Source organism: Ceratotherium simum, chromosome 7, assembly GCF_057802395.1.
Source record: "Ceratotherium simum simum isolate JZ-2026a chromosome 7, ASM5780239v1, whole genome shotgun sequence".
Taxonomy (NCBI): Eukaryota; Metazoa; Chordata; class Mammalia; order Perissodactyla; family Rhinocerotidae; genus Ceratotherium; species Ceratotherium simum.
Genome location: NC_141906.1, coordinates 42,672,824 through 42,691,935, shown reverse-complemented (window position 1 = coordinate 42,691,935; position 19,112 = coordinate 42,672,824). Strand labels below are relative to the sequence as shown.

General features: G+C 38.9%; 1 protein-coding gene across 1 annotated transcript in view; it reads left to right on the top strand.

Annotated features, from left to right (window-relative positions):
* Positions 1 to 18,909, top strand: part of RAB38 (RAB38, member RAS oncogene family) — a 57,065-nt gene extending 38,156 nt beyond the window's left edge. The window contains exon 3 of the mRNA XM_004434091.3: positions 18,027 to 18,909. Coding sequence (XP_004434148.1) covers positions 18,027 to 18,179 — 153 coding nt within the window. The 3' untranslated portion in view covers positions 18,180 to 18,909. The remainder of the gene's footprint in view (positions 1 to 18,026) is intronic.
* The last annotated feature ends 203 nt before the right edge of the window (positions 18,910 to 19,112 follow it).

Genomic DNA, 19,112 nt, shown 5'->3' with positions numbered 1-19,112 from the left:
GTCCAGGAAGAGGGTATAGCAGGTGCAGAGGCACTGTGGCAGGAGCTGACAGCTGTGCTTCAAAGGAACAATAGAGATGAGGTAAGGGAGGTGATGAGGTCACGTTGCATTGCAACAACTTTGAGTTTTGCTCTAAGTTAGATGGGAGGCCTTGGGTTTGATCAGAGATGTGATATGGTTTGATTTAAACCATCATTCTGGTGATTATGTTGAGCCTGGATTGTAGTGGGAAAGATCAGAAGCAGGAGATCAGCTAGGACTGTATTGCAGTAGCTAAGAAAGAGAAATTGTGAGAAGTAATCAAACTCGATTGTATTTTTGAACATACAGCAGATAGGATTTCCTGACAATGTGGGTGAAGATAATGAGAGAAAGAGAAGATTTGAGGATGGCTCCACAGTTTTTAGCCTGAGCAACTGGAAGACTAGAGTTGCCATTTTCTGAGATAGGAGTCCTGAGATGTGGAGGGGTCAGTGGGGAGACATATCAAGCCTCAGTTTTGTACATGTTAAAATCTAGAAGACATCTAAGAGCAGATGTCAAGTAGGTAGTTGAGTTGTGTGTGATTCTGGAGTTCAGGAGAAAAGTCTAAGCTCCAGGTAGGAGGGCCAAGGAGTGATCTCTGGGCAGTCCCATATTTAGATGAAAAAATGCGGTCACAGAGAGGAGAAGTAGTGCAGGGCATAGGTTTTTTGCAAAATGGTGAAAACTGGAATTTAGTGGACTCTTCTCAGTGTACTACCTTAATAAAATTACATTTAATTAGCCTGAGTTTTCATCTTCTTTTCAGTAGTAAAGTGGGAAGATGTTGAACAAGAAAAAAGCCAGATTACACAACATTGGCTCTCTTTCTCTAGATCATCAGAACTGGAATTTGTTCACTGCGTTTCTGCCAGTTAGTGGGTCTAAAAATCAAAGTAGGCAGGTAAGATGTTGAAATGATTATCTCCCTCTATGCTATCCACTGTGCAATTTCTTTTAAGTCACTGGGAGTTCAACATAGGTCAGAGGTGTTTAGGATATGATTGGAGCATGGCCCTCACTAGGTTTTAGAGTGGTTGGAGATATTTAAATCTAACTCTGAGAGCAATTATGCAAACCTAAGTTTCAGGTCTATGAAAGGGCCAAAATACGTAGAAACTTTGTAAATTAAATTCATCATGTAGATTGAAAGTTAGCTTTGGTTATTTGCCAAGAATGTTCAAAATGATAATATTTAACTTTTGTATAGTACTTTCAAATTTAGAAAGTTTCCATGTTCTTTCTTATTTGGCTATCACAAATCCCCAGCACAGAATGATTTTTCACTCTTTTGTAAGACTTCTCTTTGTTAAGAACTCTGGCCTGTTGTTCATGTGAAATGGCTTTAAGAACCCTTACCATCTGGTTCGCCTACCTGGATACTCTGTGACCTGTCCATATGCCTTTTTTTGTGTGTGTGTGAGGAGGATCAGCCCTGAGCTAACATCCATGCTAATCCTCCTCTTTTTGCTGAGGAAGACCGGCTCTGAGCTAATATCTATTGCCAATTCTCCTCCCTTTTTTTTCCCCAAAGCCCCAGTAAATAGTTGTATGTCATAGTTGCACATCCTTCTAGTTGCTGTATGTGGGACGCGGCCTCAGCATGGCCAGAGAAGCGGTGCATCAGTACGCACCCGGGATCCGAACCCGGGCCGCCAGTAGCAGAGCACGCACACTTAACTGCTAAGTCAGGGGGCCAGATCCATATGCCATTTTTTTAGTGTAGTGACCAGATCTGTTGACAATATACCAGACATAGACTGAACAGAACATGGTATAATGAGGCTTTAACTTACCTTGCCTAGGTCACATTTCCATTTTATATAACATTATACTGTATTAATTTTTTTTTAACAGCTGGATCAAATTGTTGACACATGCTGCAGTGATGGCCATTTAAAAGCCTCCTTGTTTTTGCAAATGATACACTGTCAAATAAGGTCTTATGAACTTAAACTATTGATAATTTGAACCCAAGTGTAGGATTTTATATTAATGTTTATTAAATTTTATTCTGAGCCTTCAATCTATGATTCTAGTTTCACTTTTTATCTATTATTTTTGCTTATAAAAGTAAAATGTCAATTTCAGTTAGGGTTATGTTCATATACATTTGAAAGAGACCCTAAAAACAGTGACAACTGACTGTTGGGTGGGGGTTGCTCTCAGGTCCTAGAGGTTGACCTCGGTTCCTGGCCACGTGGCCTTTTCACAACATGGTGGTTTACCTCTTCAAGGTCAGGAGAATCTCTCTCCAGTCTGCTACAATGGAGTCTTATGTAAGGTAATTTAATCAAGGGAGTGACTATCCTATCATATTCACAGGTCTCATCTACATTCAATGGGTCACATACCTCAGGAGGTTGGTATCTTGGGGACATTTTAGACTTCTGCCTACCATGCTGGTTTCTAGGCAGAAACAAGTATTCTGGAAAGGTTAGTGGTAAAAGGCATGAAACAACTGAGTCTGGCCCCCCTTTTAAATTTCAGGAAACAATAGTTTTACTGAAAGCCCCACCCAGTAGACTTCTGCTTGTGTTTCATTAGTTATAACTACGCTTAGCACAAGGAAGCCAGGGAAATCAAGTTTTTGCTACCTATACGTAATCAGGATTCTATTAGAAAGGAGGAAGAGATATTGCACCTTGCATAGACAGCCAAGGCATGAACGGAAATGCCAAAGTAGAGAAAATAAATCTTGTCTAGTTCAGGAAAAATGGAATTTAATAATGAAAAAAAATCACACCTAAGCTCCCATCCAGGATTAATTACTGTTAACATTTCATATTTCTTAGTTTCATCATATTATATGCAACTTTTAAATTTATCATGAGCATTTTCCATAAACAACTATTTTGTAAATATAGTTTTTAATAACTGGATAATATGCCATCATAAGGATGCACCATAATATCCCCTATAATTAACCCTTCTTTTCTTATTGTACATTTAGTTAGTTTTCAGTTTTCACTATTATAAATAATGTCCTCATGAGTACCTTTAAACATAAATTATTTTATATATTTAAGATTATTTTATTAGGCTTTATTCTTAGTAGAATTACTGGATCAAAGGGAATAGACATTTTTATGGTTTTTGTTATATATTTTTGTATAAATTTTCAAAAATGATGAACTAATTTATACTTGCCAGCAATGAACGGAAGTCTCCATATATCTATGAGAACACTCTAAATTCCAAATTTCATCATGTCAATTCTGCTTCTTACCTTTGTATCTAACAAAAATTTACTAATTATGCTTTTTATGATTTCATCCAACTTCTAATAGAAATGAGGTTAGTTCCCAACAGAGATGTGAGCTCTGTGCCACTGCCTTAGAAATTACTCTTCTTATTTAATGTAATTAAATAATTAGTAGTCCTCAGTCACCGTTTGAGCCAATTAAATTTACCCACTTTATTTTGGAGCCAACTCACAGCGTCCTTGTCCACAGGACGTTATGAGGGGCATTATACTGAAGATAAGGTGTGAAAGGCAGTCTCCCGATTGCTCAGTCTGACTCTTTACTACAGAAGAAGATGAAGTTAGGTTGTTGTGTTGGGTCTGCCATCTCTGTGTCATCTGTTGACCTTGCACCATATTCTTCAAGCATTAGTCTGTCCCTTCCTGGTAATACTTTTTCTCTGAATAAACCCGAACACTGTCTTTTTCCTTCTGTAGCATTTTCTCCAGGCATGTCCTCAGACTTGGTTTGAGCTTCCTGATCCTATTTGGATGAGGTCAGACCACCCTTGAATCTGTTCTGAGTTCACTTCCCTTCTCCTTCTGTCTTTTGTACATGTTATTTTTAAGCCTGACCTTACCTGAGACGTTCCTGTAGTCAAACTGGTTTCCTTTAGATCTCTTTCCTCTTTTTTCTTCATTGGGTTACTCATGATTGAATAGTTAGAATTTCTGTTTCTGAGCTTACTGTGCTTATTTTTCTCCAGACTCAATCTTATGGATTGTTTTCCATCTGTAAGAAAAACCTACATAGGTTTTCATTCATTCTTGTATATTTCTATTTTCCAGTTCCCGAAATATTTATAGATGTGCTGTTTCCTTCCTGTTGTCTGGGCTTCACGGGCAAAATAAAGATATTAGGACCTATACCACTCATGGTTCAAAATTAATCACTCTTATTTTCTTTGTTCCACACCTTTGAATGTGAATATTAACAGTATATATGCCTCATGAATAACTTAGAAAATAACCAGAATTATAAAATAAAAGATTAAAACTACCTGTAATCAAACCACCAATTGATTTCACTGTTAACATTTTAGTCTGTTTCCTTCTAATCAGGAATATGTGTTTATTAAAAAGAACTCCATCCTATCCCATTTAAGTCATATTTATTCTTAGGTATCAACCCATAGAATTGACTTATTAGCTATAGACATATAGGTACATACACAATATCAGCAGAAGGAGGAAGAGAGAAAAAGTAAAAGATACCCAGGGTCAGCAAGAAGAGATAAATTTTCTTCTGAATAATATTTTATAATGCAAGACAGCATGTAACGCATGTTAAGTGGTTCTCAGGAACAAAGTTAACATTTTTAAGTTTACATTTGAAGCAGAAATATCCTTTATCTGGTGAAATCATTGTCCTTTTGAATCTATTTAATTCGGCGGAATTCTGTAAAGGCAACTAGAAAATCAGAACTGAGGTTAAGTCTTAAGTTCCAAGAAGCCTCTTTTATTCCTTTTTTTTTTCCCAGAAAAAAATTTTCAAGCAACTTCTTTGTGCCTTCTGAAGAGGTACTTCTTTTCAGATCATTTCAACTCTACTTTCCTCTTTTTGCATGTCCAATATAAGAGCCTCAATTGTCCACTTATTCTGCATAAGTCAAAGTTATCAGATGCCACTAGATATGTATCTGTGTGATAATGTGCAACTTGATGGAAAAATAATTTTCTATTTCTTTTTAAAATCATACATTGCTTATGCCTATTCAAAATGTAAATACATACATCTACCACATCTATACAATACCGCGCCTATTGGTGTGGATGATTGCAAATGTCCATAAAGGGATATAGTAAATACAACGAGGGTTTCCTGATTTTGCAATGATTCCTCCATGGCCAGTTTTGTGCTTCTATTCCCAGCCATTCCCGTTCAGCTCACACCACAGGCTGTCCAAATAGAAGTTGCCATTTCCTATATACTCTGTCTTTCAAGTCATAGTAATTGGCCAGTAGTGTCCCCATGACCTAAGTGAGGTCCCTCTTGGTACCATTCTCTCCTGGACTCAGAGTTGCTTTAATCTTGAGTGTGAAGATGTGACTGAAGCCAAACTCATCAGAGTCCTTCCCCATGATTTCTCCAACTGAGTGTGGGGGTAGGAAACCTTTTCTCCCTGGTGTCAAAGCTATGAGAATGTAAGCCCAGAGGCTGCTGGCAGCTACCTCCCTCATTAAATGCAAAAAGCTGCCAGACAGAGAGAGACAATGAAGCTGACCTGACGGTATTTGAGAGCCTAATTTTATTGCCTAAGGTTCTTTGAGTGGCCTGAATCTTTCAGCCATTCTGTCATTCCTGGGAGCCACCCTCCAGATGACCTAGGCACTTCAATGGGTTTCTGACTTTTGCAACCAAAAACTGATGGTTAATAGATTGATAGAGTGCACTTGCTCTAGTAAATGATTGTTTAAATAAATGTCTCATTCTTAAACTCTCAATTTGAGAAATCTCTCCCATTAAGGGAACATTATTCTTAGGACTCCCACAAGTTTAACTACATTAGTCAAGGCCTGGAGATGGTCTCAAGAGTCACCTTCAATCCTGTTTGGAAAAAAGCAGAGTATAAGTTCTCTTCTTTCACAGTTGATGAAACTGATGCCAGAGAGAAGACTTGATCTGTTCATAGTGACTAAGCTCGCTTGTAGCAACATCAGGGCTAGGACTCGGGTCTCTTAATTCTCTGTCTAAAGCTGTCCTGAGTTGAAAAGAAATTCAGTATAATAGATTGCAACATAGACCAGCTCACCCTATTTTTTTGTGATTTTTAATTGGTATCAGTCCATTTTTCTTTCCCTTTCACAGGCCGGTTCATTCATAAATTACTTGTTGAGCACGAACGTGCCAACAGGCCCTGGGTGAACTGCTGGTAACACTCCAAGTGCAAAAAAAATGCCACTTCTGCTCTCAAGAAGTTTGCTATCTAGTGAGAAGGTATATTTCTAAACGTCATTGCAATCATGCATGATTAAGGCTATTATAGGGGACTGCTATGGAGGCACCTAAGAGTTACCCAACACAACCTATCACAGGAGTGGATAACGTCAGGACCTTGTCATAACTGATTAGGTCCATTGTTCCCAACTTTGTAATTAGCATTATCTCACTCTACTCTATTAAAGTCATATTGAGAAAACACAGGTACTTCATTTTGGGCTGGGCTCAGAAAAATGCAGAAAGGTAAAAATGGGGCTAGCATTACTTAGGTAAGGATAAAAAACCACAAGAATAATACAAAATCAGTTAATAAATGTCGCTATTCCCCTCCATCCCCTGCCATCCACAGCCACTCCCATATACACCACCACTACTCCTGCTCAGTGGTTGCCAAATTGTGCAAAGACGACATTAGCCTTGTGAGATAGAGCATGAGATAAGACTTCTGTGATCAGAGAAGTTGATGAAATACTGAAAACTCACTCTCTGCTTTGAGATGGAAGGGGGAAAAGGGAACTGCCTGCTTCTCTCTAACCCTCCTGTCCCAACCTAAATCTGCCTTTTCTCGATTCACATTACTATTCTGGATCTCTACCACTGCTCCCAGTTCTGCCATGTTGCTTTGGTTCCCCTCACCCAGGATGCCAAATCTCTTTTCCATTTAATGCAAGAAGTTCAATCACATGCAACATTCTGTGAGCTTCTAGCACTCTGAGGAATCCTGTGATAAATATTTTTGAATTATGTTTAACTTAAATTTCCTAAAATTATTTAACCATAAGATGCCTTTTTTGCCCACACCATCTTATGAAACTTCAGAATCCCATTTGAGATATCTTACTCTAAATAAGAAGGATGTTTGTCCCTCCAAACATTCTCATATACAACTTAATAATAATAATATTTATGCAATGTTGTATTTTTTCCCAAGTGTTTTCTTTTCTTTTCGGGGCCTATTGTACACCAACACTATTGCTGAGTTCTTTCACATATCTCGTTTTGCTTTATACACATCCTCAACAACCTTGTGAAGTTGGCGTTATTTTTATCACAGATTATAGGTCAAGAAACCGAGGCTCGGAGAGAGGTTATGCTGACTTCCCTGAGGTTACACAGCTAGCATTGACAGAGCAAGGATGGTTCTGAGTCCTTCTACTGCATCTTTCCTTTAAATAAACAAACACACAAATACTAAAAATTCAAAATGACTGGAAGATTCTGAAACTGGGGGACGCACCTAAATTTCATTCAAAAGTTCAAAGCAGAATAAAATGAAATCCTAGTGAATCAGTTATATTTCAGCAGCTCAATACTTCCAAATGAGATGGAAGGGGCAGGGGATCTCCAGATAGAGATGGAGTAAGAGTCAATCAAGCAGAGCATATTGAGGGAATGGCCCGTGGCTTAGTTCGGTTGGAACCTAGCTAAGTAGGGAGAGCCAATGGAGATGAGACAAGAGAGTAAAGTGGTAGCCATATTGGTTGGCCCTCAGTTTAGTGGTCTGGAGGGATTCTGAGTTGGCAATGTGAGCCAACAAAGTTTTTTTGAGCTGGGAATTGGGGGTGAGGTATGACTGTCACTACACTTTACAGTAGTCAGTAGACAGTCTAGAAGGAATATGGAGGACGATGTCATGGGAAGAAAATGGAGGCATGTGACCAGAGAAGAAACGGCACAGGGCCTGACCTAGGGTGCAACATCACAGTGATTGTGTGAAAGGAACATACCGCCATCATCATCTGTAAGCAGGGGTGGAAGAGTCCTAGACTAGTAGATAATCACTGCATAGCATATTGCACAGAGTGTAAAGACTTTGATGAATAGTGCCTGGTCCATGGAAAGTGCTCAACGATTATTTGCTGAGTAACAAATTGTTTCATTTAGTTACATGTTATTTCAATATTACATGATAGGAACTTCAAATTCATGTATCTCCTCTTTCTTTGCTATTACAAGTTTATGGAATGAAGAAAAAGATAGTGTTATTCCACATCAGAAAGAAGAAAATTAGATAGCACGTGCTAAGTGCTGCTTCAGGGAGGTTGCGCAGGCTAAGATTGGCTTGTTATCTGACTATGGAATTTAGGAGTTACACATCAGGGATTTGTTGGGGAGGAGCAAACTTGGTTCTAGGGTTGAGGTCAGAATTCTGATAGTTAGCTAGTATCATGACATTCCAAATACAAAAAGGTGATTAAAAGATGGATTTGTTTAGTTTTATCAACATATCCACTTTTACACATAGTACTTGTTCCTATAAGTTTTCACCTAAGCTAACATTATGCTAACAATGGTGACAGAAAGAGTTTCACTTACACTATCTGGAAAAGCAATGGTTTCAAACTATCTACTAAAGAATTAGTTGAGGGCTGGACAAAAGGGTTATGTATAAAGTAAAGATAAACTAGAGGCCTGAAAAGAAATTATTAAGATAGAATGGACTTTTAATTTAGTTTCATAAGAACTCTTAAGAGAAGATAATATTAAAATAATCATACATATATATAGTCATAAAAATTATATAATATTGCCCAACCTCTACTTTTGTCCCAACTATGATATGTCTAAGTCTGATAATTCTGTCAGGTGGGTGCTATTATCTCTAAATTATAGGTGAGGCCCAGGAAAATAAAATTTTGCCTAAGTTCATATAGTTATTAAATAGCAAAAGTCACCTGAAATAGCTTTTGGGACAACAGGGTATAGAGAATTATTTTTAAAAGAGCAAAATCAGTACTTTAACATAGGTGTATCTGACTGCAAAGCCTTTAGTAGATTGGCTCAGTTTTTATAAATTGGTTCAGTCAGTCTTCCTTCCATTCCACCTAAAAACAATGATGTCAAATTGTAACTGGAAAACAAGAACAGGCAGTTTGACTTGTGAAGTATATTCTGTGGTGAATATACTTTCCTTTTCACTCCCTGCAGAAATCACCCATAGCTAAAATTATTTTCAGGTTGAAACTTGAACTTGTTATTTTTCTGAGGACCCTGTTCATTCATTTATTCGTTCATTCATTCGTTTGTTCATTCATTTACTCAATATCTTCCAAGTGCCTACTGTCAGCAGGCACTGTGCTAGGCACTAGGATATAGCAATGGAGCCCCCAGGATTCCCCAGTCCAGTGGAGGATACAGACAAGCAAGCTATTACATAGTGACTAGTGATAGTTGCCAGAAGAGAGGGATGCTTGTCCCAGCCTTGGGGAGTCAGAGGTGACTTCTTCTGAGAGGCGATCACTGAAGAATCACTTGAAGGGAGAAAGTGAAGAGAAGGAGACACTGGAAGGGAGCTCGTATTCATCTGACGTTTGAATACGTATGATGACGTATACATCTATATGTAATGTCTAGGTGCTTCATCTGTTACATCATTTAATTCCAACAAGAACACTATGCAGTGTAATTATCACTGGTCTCTTTTTACAGGTTAAGCAAAGGCTCAGGCTTGGGACTTGCCCTTGGTCCCACAGCAAGTGGCAAAACCAAGTTTTAAAGCTTGCCTCCAAAGCTCATTGTTTTCTATTTTACCCTGTTGCTTCCTGGGACAACAGTGTTCCAGTCTCAGTCCTCAGACTTGGCACATAGAGGTGTCAGAATGAAAACACTTAATCATGATAGCAATGAATTGTAAAACAGATAATTTCTTCTCATAGTTAGCACTCAATAAATATGACTTTAAATTGAGTTGAATAAGTTAAGCAAGTAACTGATAGCTAAGTGGCTAAGTAGCTAAGTAGCTTACCTTATATATGTCTCAGTCTCCTAATCCGTATAATAGGTTAATAGTATATCTACCTCCTAGAGTGTCCTGAGGGTTAAATGAGATTACATATGAAGTGTACCTGGCATAGTACCTGTGTAAGTGTTCAATAAATGTTAGCAATTATTATTGTTAATATTTTGTGTCTGGTGGGCCATTTATCTTCTCAAGCTGATGACTGAGAATGTATTTTAACTGAAGGCTGCTATGCCTTTGTTAATGGGCTTTATTAAGCCTGGCTAAATGATAGTTTTCATGCTTATGTTTATTCTTTCTTCTCTTTTCAAGACTGACTTTTGGGTGCTCCAGCACTGTTTCAGTACAAGATTCACAGTGAGGGAAATTAAAAGACACTACCTTGAAAAGCAAATGTTAACAGAGGCAAAATCTATGAATGTTCTATTCTTAATAGTCATTAGTGGTAAGTCATACATTACATATTGGATTTGGCAAATGTATAGCAGGAATGGTAAACTCTAAACAAGTTCTTGGGAACTGTGTCATCCTAGTATTAGTGCTGTCGGGCATGGTGTAGCAAAGGAGGCAAAGATGCTGAACTCAAATTCCTCCGGGGGCCAGGAATTTGACAGAATTGAGTAAGGTAGGTGGCAAATAGAGAGTGCATATGTGTCATTTAAAGACATTTAACATTAAAAATAAATAACTGTTGGTCAAACATGACACATTATAGACTACTTGTTCATGATTTTTGAGATTTAGAAAGAAAGCACTGGCCATCAAGTTGGGAGACTTGACTCTTTGTTTCTTCAGCAAACATTTATAGAGAGGAGTATGGCACAGTAGGTTAAGAGCAGGGACCTTGGGTTTGTGTCTGGCTTTGCCATTTAACAACACCGGAACTTTCAGGGGTTGTAGGGGTTGTGGCTGAGCGTGGGCTGTAGAGCCAAGTGCCAGAAGTTTGACTTGCTAGCTGTGTGACCCTGGGAAAATTTTTTAACCTATCTATACCTCAGTTTCCTCACCTGGGTTTTCATAAAGATTAATTTAGTTAATACAGGTAAAGTAGTTACATGGTATCTGGCATAGAGTAAGTTATCAGCAGGTATCAGCTAATTTTGGTAATATTGTTTAGAGATCTCTTAGGCACTGGACACTGTGCTGGGAGCCAGGAACAAAAATATAGGAAGATAGAATCCCTGTCTTTAAGGACACAGACAAGAGGCAGTTATGAGTCAGTGGTAAGTACCAGGTGGGTAGACAGTGCCAGGGGGCACTGAAGATACATTTCGTAGTGCTGAGAGAAGCCTACTCAGAAGAGATAATATTTCAAGAAGCAAAGAGGTTTGCAAGCAGCAAGAGCTAAGAGGTAGCCCGTGTGATGCCAGGCAAGTCACTTTCCTTCTCTTTGTCTTAATTTTCTGTTGTGTCAAAGAGAGCAGGTTGAATTAGTGATATCTAATTTCCCTCCCTCTTTAATGTTGGGTGGTTCTCTGTTAGCTTGGGACGTTTCATGGCTGAAGTGGGATTCCAGAGGCTGCTAGAGTGATGGGAGGGAGATAAGGGAAGAGACCTGTAATGTATGAGGCCCTGTGGCTGTAGAAAAGAGGGGAGAAAGGGGGTTTCAAATGGACTTTGACATCTAGTGCATAAAGGACAGGGGCTGAGGTGGGGCTATGATGGGGATGGGGAGATATTGTCAGAGGGACACAATCTTTGGAGGTGATTTTATTTGCGAACTTGCCTCTTCTTCCCTATACCCCATATCTCCATGCTAACAATGTGACTCTGTCCTATGTTGAAATCAGTGACAATATGGCTCTATCTTTCCTTCCCAGTGCTTGTTAGATAAAGTCTGGTGACTTTCAGACCATAGGGCATCCTTAGGACCTGGTTTGTCTGAATCACACTCTCCATTTACACCTTCCTTTCATGGAGAAAGTGTGGCAAAGTGCAAAACCATGGGCTTTGGGTTCAGGCAGACCGTCGCTTGGGCACTAACAAACTGTTAGCACAGACTCTAAGAAGTCAGCAAGGAGAAGAAAAAGAGAAAATATAGAAGCTTTGAGGATTGGAGTTAGAAGCCAGAATCTGCCCCTTGCTATTGCTGAGAACTTGATTATGTCATTTAGCCTCTCTGAACCTCACTCTCTTCATCTGTAAGATAAGGGTAATACCTCCCATCTCAGCTTTATCGTGAAGATTAAATGAAATGCCAACTTCCGAGAACAAGGTCTGAGATGTGGGGCTCAGTTTGGAGGAGCCCCAATAGAAGCTCATGATTGCAGTGGGAGGAAGCAGTTACCCAAAGGACAGGGGGAGTGTCATTAGGGATGAAGGACGAAAGAAGTGCTAAGCAGTCAAAACTACAGGTGTCCATTGTGCTTGCCCCATATTAGATGTGAACTACAGCAAGTGAAAGCTAGCAACGTGTTTGGCACTTATGTGTTCAATAAACAAGTGCTGAACTTAGAGAAAGAATTTTAAAGCCCCTGCTCTATGTAAGACTTCTTAGAGTGGTGTTACTCTCCAGCGGGCCATCTGCTCTAATTACAATTTCACTGGGCTGAGGAATTTAGTGCCCTAGCTTCGGAGCCTCTGGTATACTGGGTGTTTTGTTTGAGGTTGATGTATTTGGAAAGATTAAGGGAGGATGAATTCTTTGCCAGCTTCTAACTAGGCAGGTGTGAAGGTTTTCTGCTAGAATATTTTTGCTCTTTGGCACTGGAGGTCAGAGATTAAATAATTTGCCACCAGACAGATGTTCTGAAGAGCTAATTAAAAAACTGACAAGTACCCAAGACTTCAGATAGTTAGATTTATATGACTTCCTCTACAGGAAGATCAGAATCACTGTAGCTTAAAATCACTATATTACATGATATTTCCAGAAAGTTCACTATTGAAGTAAAAAGGAGTGCCTTTAAAGACATTCTTAATTATATGAGTGTGTCTCAAATGTGGATATGCATTTTAAAGTGGAGAATCTTTAAAAAAATACCCATGCTGGTATTTTGAATGGTACCCACCCCAGACCAATTATATCAATGTCAGGGAGGAAGGCCCTGGTAACAGATTTTTTTTTTTTAATTCTCCAAGTGATTTGAACATACAGCCAGGATTGAAAATTACTGATTTAGAAATAAAACTATTTTAATATCTATTTTAATTCTAGGGGACACTGTAATGTGTGTATGGGAGCAGGATAGGAGCAGGAGTTAGGCCAGTCTTGGATGGAATGAGAGATTGACCAAGATCTCATTCTGCTCTGGGTTAGTTACCTAACGTTGTTGTCTCTCAGCTTCTGTACCTTCACAGATGGCTATTAACTCTATAATAGATTTTTGTGAAGACTGGATGTGAACATTATTTCATAAGTAAAGCACCTGCTATATGGCCAGCATGGAATAAACACTCAATAATAACTGGTAGTTACTACCATTTGTTTTTACTAAAATGCTTTGTTAGGAATTTGAAGCCTGTTTCTCAGGCATGCTTATTGATATAAATGAAAAGATTCTGAGAGAGCAGAGGCAGAAAGATGAGCACACATCAACCTAAAGCAGTCAGCACAATAGACCATCTTCCCATATTGCAAATATGTAAATTAACCAAATCAGATTCAGTCTGAGTGTACATGTCTTGGAAGTCATAGAATATATAAACTTCCCTTACGGCAAAAGATGCTCCTGGAGATGTTGTAACAACTCTCTAAAATAAATGCAAATAAAAATTCCCAGGTAGTATTTTGCACTTAAGCCAGCAACTCTGTTTCTTCACAATCATCTAGAAAATGTGAGCTTGGTTATGTCTACTTGGATGCCAAGAAGCTCAATTAATTATATTGCAATATAATTGCTCAAAGGGTCTGACTTGTAGTTCTGTCAGGCAGGGTTTGATTATCCATGCCGGCCTGGGACAGAAGGGGAGAGGGAAGTGTGCTCTGTCTTGCTATTCCTTCTCCTAGTCCAGGCCCTTGGCTGTGACTTCAGTGTTGTGTAGAATGACAGAAGGACCAATGATACAAACCAGCCTTGCCTGAGGCCCTGACTGCATGCTCCTACCTTTTCTCTGCTGAAAACATGTGCTCTGCTCATGCTATTCCTTTATTTATTTGGGGAAATATTTTGAGGGGGCTGAGATAAGGGTCTAGCTCCAAGCCTGTGCTCTAAACCCTATACACTCAGCTTTTTGTAGTAAGCATATGGTAAATATCATGGCAAATATTCACGTTTACTCCTCTCCCTGGACTCACACCCAGCCCTACCACTCACTAGTGTGTGTTTTGGGACCAGTCACTTACTCCTTCTCAATCTCAGTTTCCTCAGCTACAAAATAAAGGAATAGAATATACACATTATCATGTTCTTCTGATGATTAAATGAAGAGCAGGTATAGATAACATTTATTGAATGCATGCTCTATGCCCTTCACTGTTCAAAGTATTTCAGATGTTCTAAGTATTAACATGTATTAACTTATAATCACCCATAAAGTAGATCTCTTAATTCTCTTTTTACAGATGAAGAAACTGAGGCACAGAGTGGTTAAAGTAATTTTTCCAAGGTCACAAGCCAGAAAGTAGGGGAACTGAGATAAGAGTTTGGCTTCAAGCCTGTGCTCTAAATACTACTAGACACTTTCCCTTTTTGTAGCATGCATGTGGTAAACATACTGCTAAATAATAATTTGCTCTTCTTTATGGGTTCCTCTTAAAATTTCTAATTTGAAATGGGTATGCTGCAGCAACCAGCACCGTGGTACACATGATAGGTATTTGCTAAATACTTACTGATTGATTAATTGATAAAGCAGAGTGCTAAGTGTCTGAATAGTTATGCCTTGTAATTGATTTGTATTGTATCGTGTTTATTGACACTTCATCTGCAAAAAACTTCAATGACCTACCTGGCCAACTTAGCATTCAAGGGTCTACAGTGATCTGGCCCCAGATACCTTTTCCAACCTTATTATGCCTTTGCTGTTTACCTTCCTAGTAAGTAAGCTCAATCAAGGACAGAACTTATTTTAGCATCTTTATCATTGCATGCCTAGTACTTAGTGGGAATCTAAATAGTATTAATTGAATGAATGAATGTGGCTCAGACACCCATAACTGCTAGTTTGTTCCTATGTGTAATCTAAAAGCAGGCACTGCCACTTGGGCCTGACGGTCTCCTTTGTCTAGAGCCCCATCCTCCGTGGTCTTACATCCCAGTCCCGACACCAACTAGCCTTTACTCAGTGTGTTAAACTTCACAAACGATTTCACCAGCATCATCTGATCTTTCATTAAAATGATCCTGCAAGGCTGTCACTAATTGGGCTTAGGTTTTAGTTGTTTTTCTCATAATGATGATGGATTTTCATTGATTTGTCCATACTAGCATTTCGCTCTCCTCATTAGTAGATTTTCCCAATTTGCACATTAATGGAAGAAAACCTTATTTAATTGGCATGTTAATATATGAGTGGAGGTTTGAAAAATACTGCTGGCAAATCTCACTTAACACTGTTTGTGAAGGATGGTCCTTTTTAATGCTTAAAACTTATTTTTCCTGTCATATAAATATGTTTTTCTTCTAATGTATGAAAGAGAAAAGAACTGAGATTTATTTAGCATCTGCTTGATCTCAAAAAAGAATATGGCTCTGTAAGAGCCAGGCTTTGATATCAGAAAGACCTGGCTGTGTGTGAGTTCTGGCCCTCCTACCTACCACTGTGTGATCTTGAGGAAGTCTAATAATTTCTCTAAACTTAGGTTTTCTTATCTGTAAACAGGTGTGATGATATCCCGTGTTTGGTATTTGGGATGGGATTTTGTTGCCTCCTTCCCTAACACATAAGCAATAGCCAAACGGGAACCAAAGTATTGGTTTCTTGACGGCTGGGCAAGCACCTTAACATCACCCAAATGTAGGGCTTCTTTAATGAGATGTGCTGGAGGAACCAAGGTCTGGAGGAGCAAGTGAGGCTACACATCCCCATTTTCCTTGAATTGGAGGCAGTAGAGGACCTGGACCAGTCTTCTAATCAGTCACGTAAACAAGTGGCAGGACTCACGAGCAGAACGTTAAGCTGGGTCTGTCCCAAAGAGCTAAGCCTTGCCTAGGTCAGATTACTGTGTGAGAGCAGGTAGCTCAAGTGTGACCCCTGGGCATGACACGAGGAAGAGGAAGAGTGGCAGAAGGCATACAAAGCACGGGCAATGACTTGAAGGCACAGTAACTGGCCCAGCAAGGAAGAGGGCAGAAGTAAGCTGTTCTCTATGGGCTGGATTCCATGGAATGAGGCAGGTATTTGAGCTGAAGGTGGAAAGGCCACTCCCACCCCCACTCCAAGAATAACAACAAAATCACTAAGAACAAAAAACTAATCCTTACCTATAGGGCTTTAAATGAGATTAAATAAGATTGTGTACATAAAGTGCCCAGCACGTACACATTGTGAAAGCACCAGTGACCTCTACACCTGTAAAGAGAAGCAATTTTTTATTGGATAAGTATTACCATCAAGCCATTGTATAGATGAGGAAAGGGAGGCTCAGAGACATGATTCTGGTCTGGGATAAAAACCGATAACAACAACAACATCACAAACAAGCACGAAAGCAACCAGAACTTCACCTTGTTTTAGATTTAGAAGCTCTCAGAAGCATTTCTATTAAGACTCTATAAATGGCAGAAAATAATCAGGCTGTTGTCTGGAACTCAAAAAGTTATCGTAAGCTTTTGTAGCAGGTGATTCAGGGTTGGGCTTGAAGAATGGGGACCATGCTAATAAATATCTACATCTAATGTCGTTAGCTACAGATACCATTTGGAAACCATTACTACCTCTTACATTTTCCATGTAATATTACTTCATGCAATGATCTCAAAATGTATCAACAACTTTGACATACATACAAAAATTAGGGTTAAGTAGTTACACTTCAGATTGGACAACAAGGTCTTATAGTAAAACAATTTGACAAGAAAAGTCCTTATCTCTTTATATTGAATTTGAGGAAACACATCAGAGAATTCTACAAATTGAGATAAAAACAGTCAAAATTGACTTTCCTGGAGATCAAGGTTTTTGTTTAGTACACTGGTAGCAAATATTCTGTATTTCTTAGTTTTCTCACTAGCAGAGAGAAGGCAATTTAATCTATAGTAACCGAGTAAACAATATATTTTAGATTCAGATGTTTGCTCTGTATTTTTCCCAAATTGAAGCTTATTTCCTTCTTGAAACGAGATTCATATTTCTGATTTCATATTTTCCTTTGAAGAGTTATATCCATCTGGATCGTCCAGGTAATGTCACAGTAATAAACAACCCCAATCTCAGTGGCTTAAAAAAATGAGGTATAATTCTCACTCTTGCTACATGCATCATCATGGGGTACTTGGCGCCTCTTGATCCTCATTCATAGACATAGGCCAAGAGAATTTCCATCTCTGTGCTCCCATGATTGCAGAAGCAGGGAGAAAAGAGCATGGTGAATTGAGCACTGGCTCTTGTTGCTTCTATATGAAAGTGTGAGACACACCATTTCTCCTCACATTTCATTGTCCTGTGAAAGTCAGATGTCTATGCCTGATTTCAAAGAGGTCAGAGCAGTGCTCTTCTACCATTTGGCCGGAAGGCAGAGAGCCAGAAACACTTGTGAAACCACTAACGACCACTATAAGAGGTGTCATTATTCCTATTTTATATCAAGGTCACAAAAATAGTATGTGGCAGAGGACAATTATGAACCTAACTTAGAGTGAAGACTTATGTATCTTCTGCAATATTATGCTATAAGACTATGTGGAGATAATTGTCCTCCAACTTCAAGTCAACCTGCTTACTAGGCACACCAAACATTATTTCTCCTAAATCAAGAAAACAAATAAATATTTTCACTGTTGTGAAGGGCTAAAAAGTAAAGTTCTTTGAAGAAATAAATGAGAGTGAGGAGAATAGAAAGAGGATGCACGGATAGGGTATAGGAAGAGCTATGTAAATGAACGGCCAAAAATACTGCCCTTTTGTCACACATAGGACTCTGCTCCAGCATTATTTTAGAATATTGAATAAGAAAAGCTGTTTTCTTTTTTTCCCCCTAGGAAAATATAAACATTGAGGAAGCCTCCAGATGCCTGGTAAAACATATACTTGCAAATGAGTGTGACCTAATGGAGTCCATTGAGCCGGACATCGTGAAGCCCCATCTCACACCACCCAAGGTTGTCAGCTGCTCCAGTTGTGCCAAAGCCTAGTAGGTGCCTTTGCTAGCATATGATGGAAATAATTGCATCATCTCATGAATTGTGTCTCAATTCCTACCATTTTGGGTAAATGTCAGGTTAGGGATACACATGTGGCAAGCCGAAGAGGTATGCCTGTATCTTTCCCATAAGAGAGAGAAATAGCAAATATTCTTTTTATGTTTTCCCAAAAATCAGCACGGTGTTTACAAGCTTTTTTAATATTTAGTCTGTTACAAAATTCTGTATTGTAGCTGACCATAATTCTGCAGGGCCAGAGTTGGTCCTGTTATTTGCTTCTTTGAATCAGCCAAGGCCTCGAGTCTTAAAGAGAAAGGAGACAGAACAGACTAGCTGTCAAGTTAAGCATTGGCTTTCACTCTGCCCCTGGTGTCTTTGTCCAGATTTCAATACATTCTCGGCTGGTCTGACAGACCTATTAAGCAGAAACAGTGTTGTCTCCTGAGATGACCTCCATTCTGAACAGACCTAAAAGTGTTGTCTCTGATTTAGCTCTGCAGAGTCAAGAACACAGGCTTCCTGTGCTTTTGTAACTTTTATTGTCACTTGCCATGCCCTGAATGTTGGTTTAACTGAAAACTGTATGAAAAGACCCGCCCCCTGTATGTGCCCCCTGTTCGCTTTCTCTGACTCAAGCTGTGGGACTCTTCTGTACATGTAATATATATTATATATATTTTCACAAGTGAAAAATAAAACATTAAAAGATGCTGTTTCCCTATTTCTGAATGTGCTTTAAATTTCTTAGCATTGTGAACTCTTTTCTTGACTGTGTATCCATGGTTCTCAAGACTCATTTCTAAAATTTGATTTCAAAAAGGAGATGGGAAATGTGCACCTAAAAGAATTGCTGGGCACTATTAAAACTGAGATGAGTCTATTCCATCTATATCTACTGTTCATACTGGCATTTAAGCCAAGAAA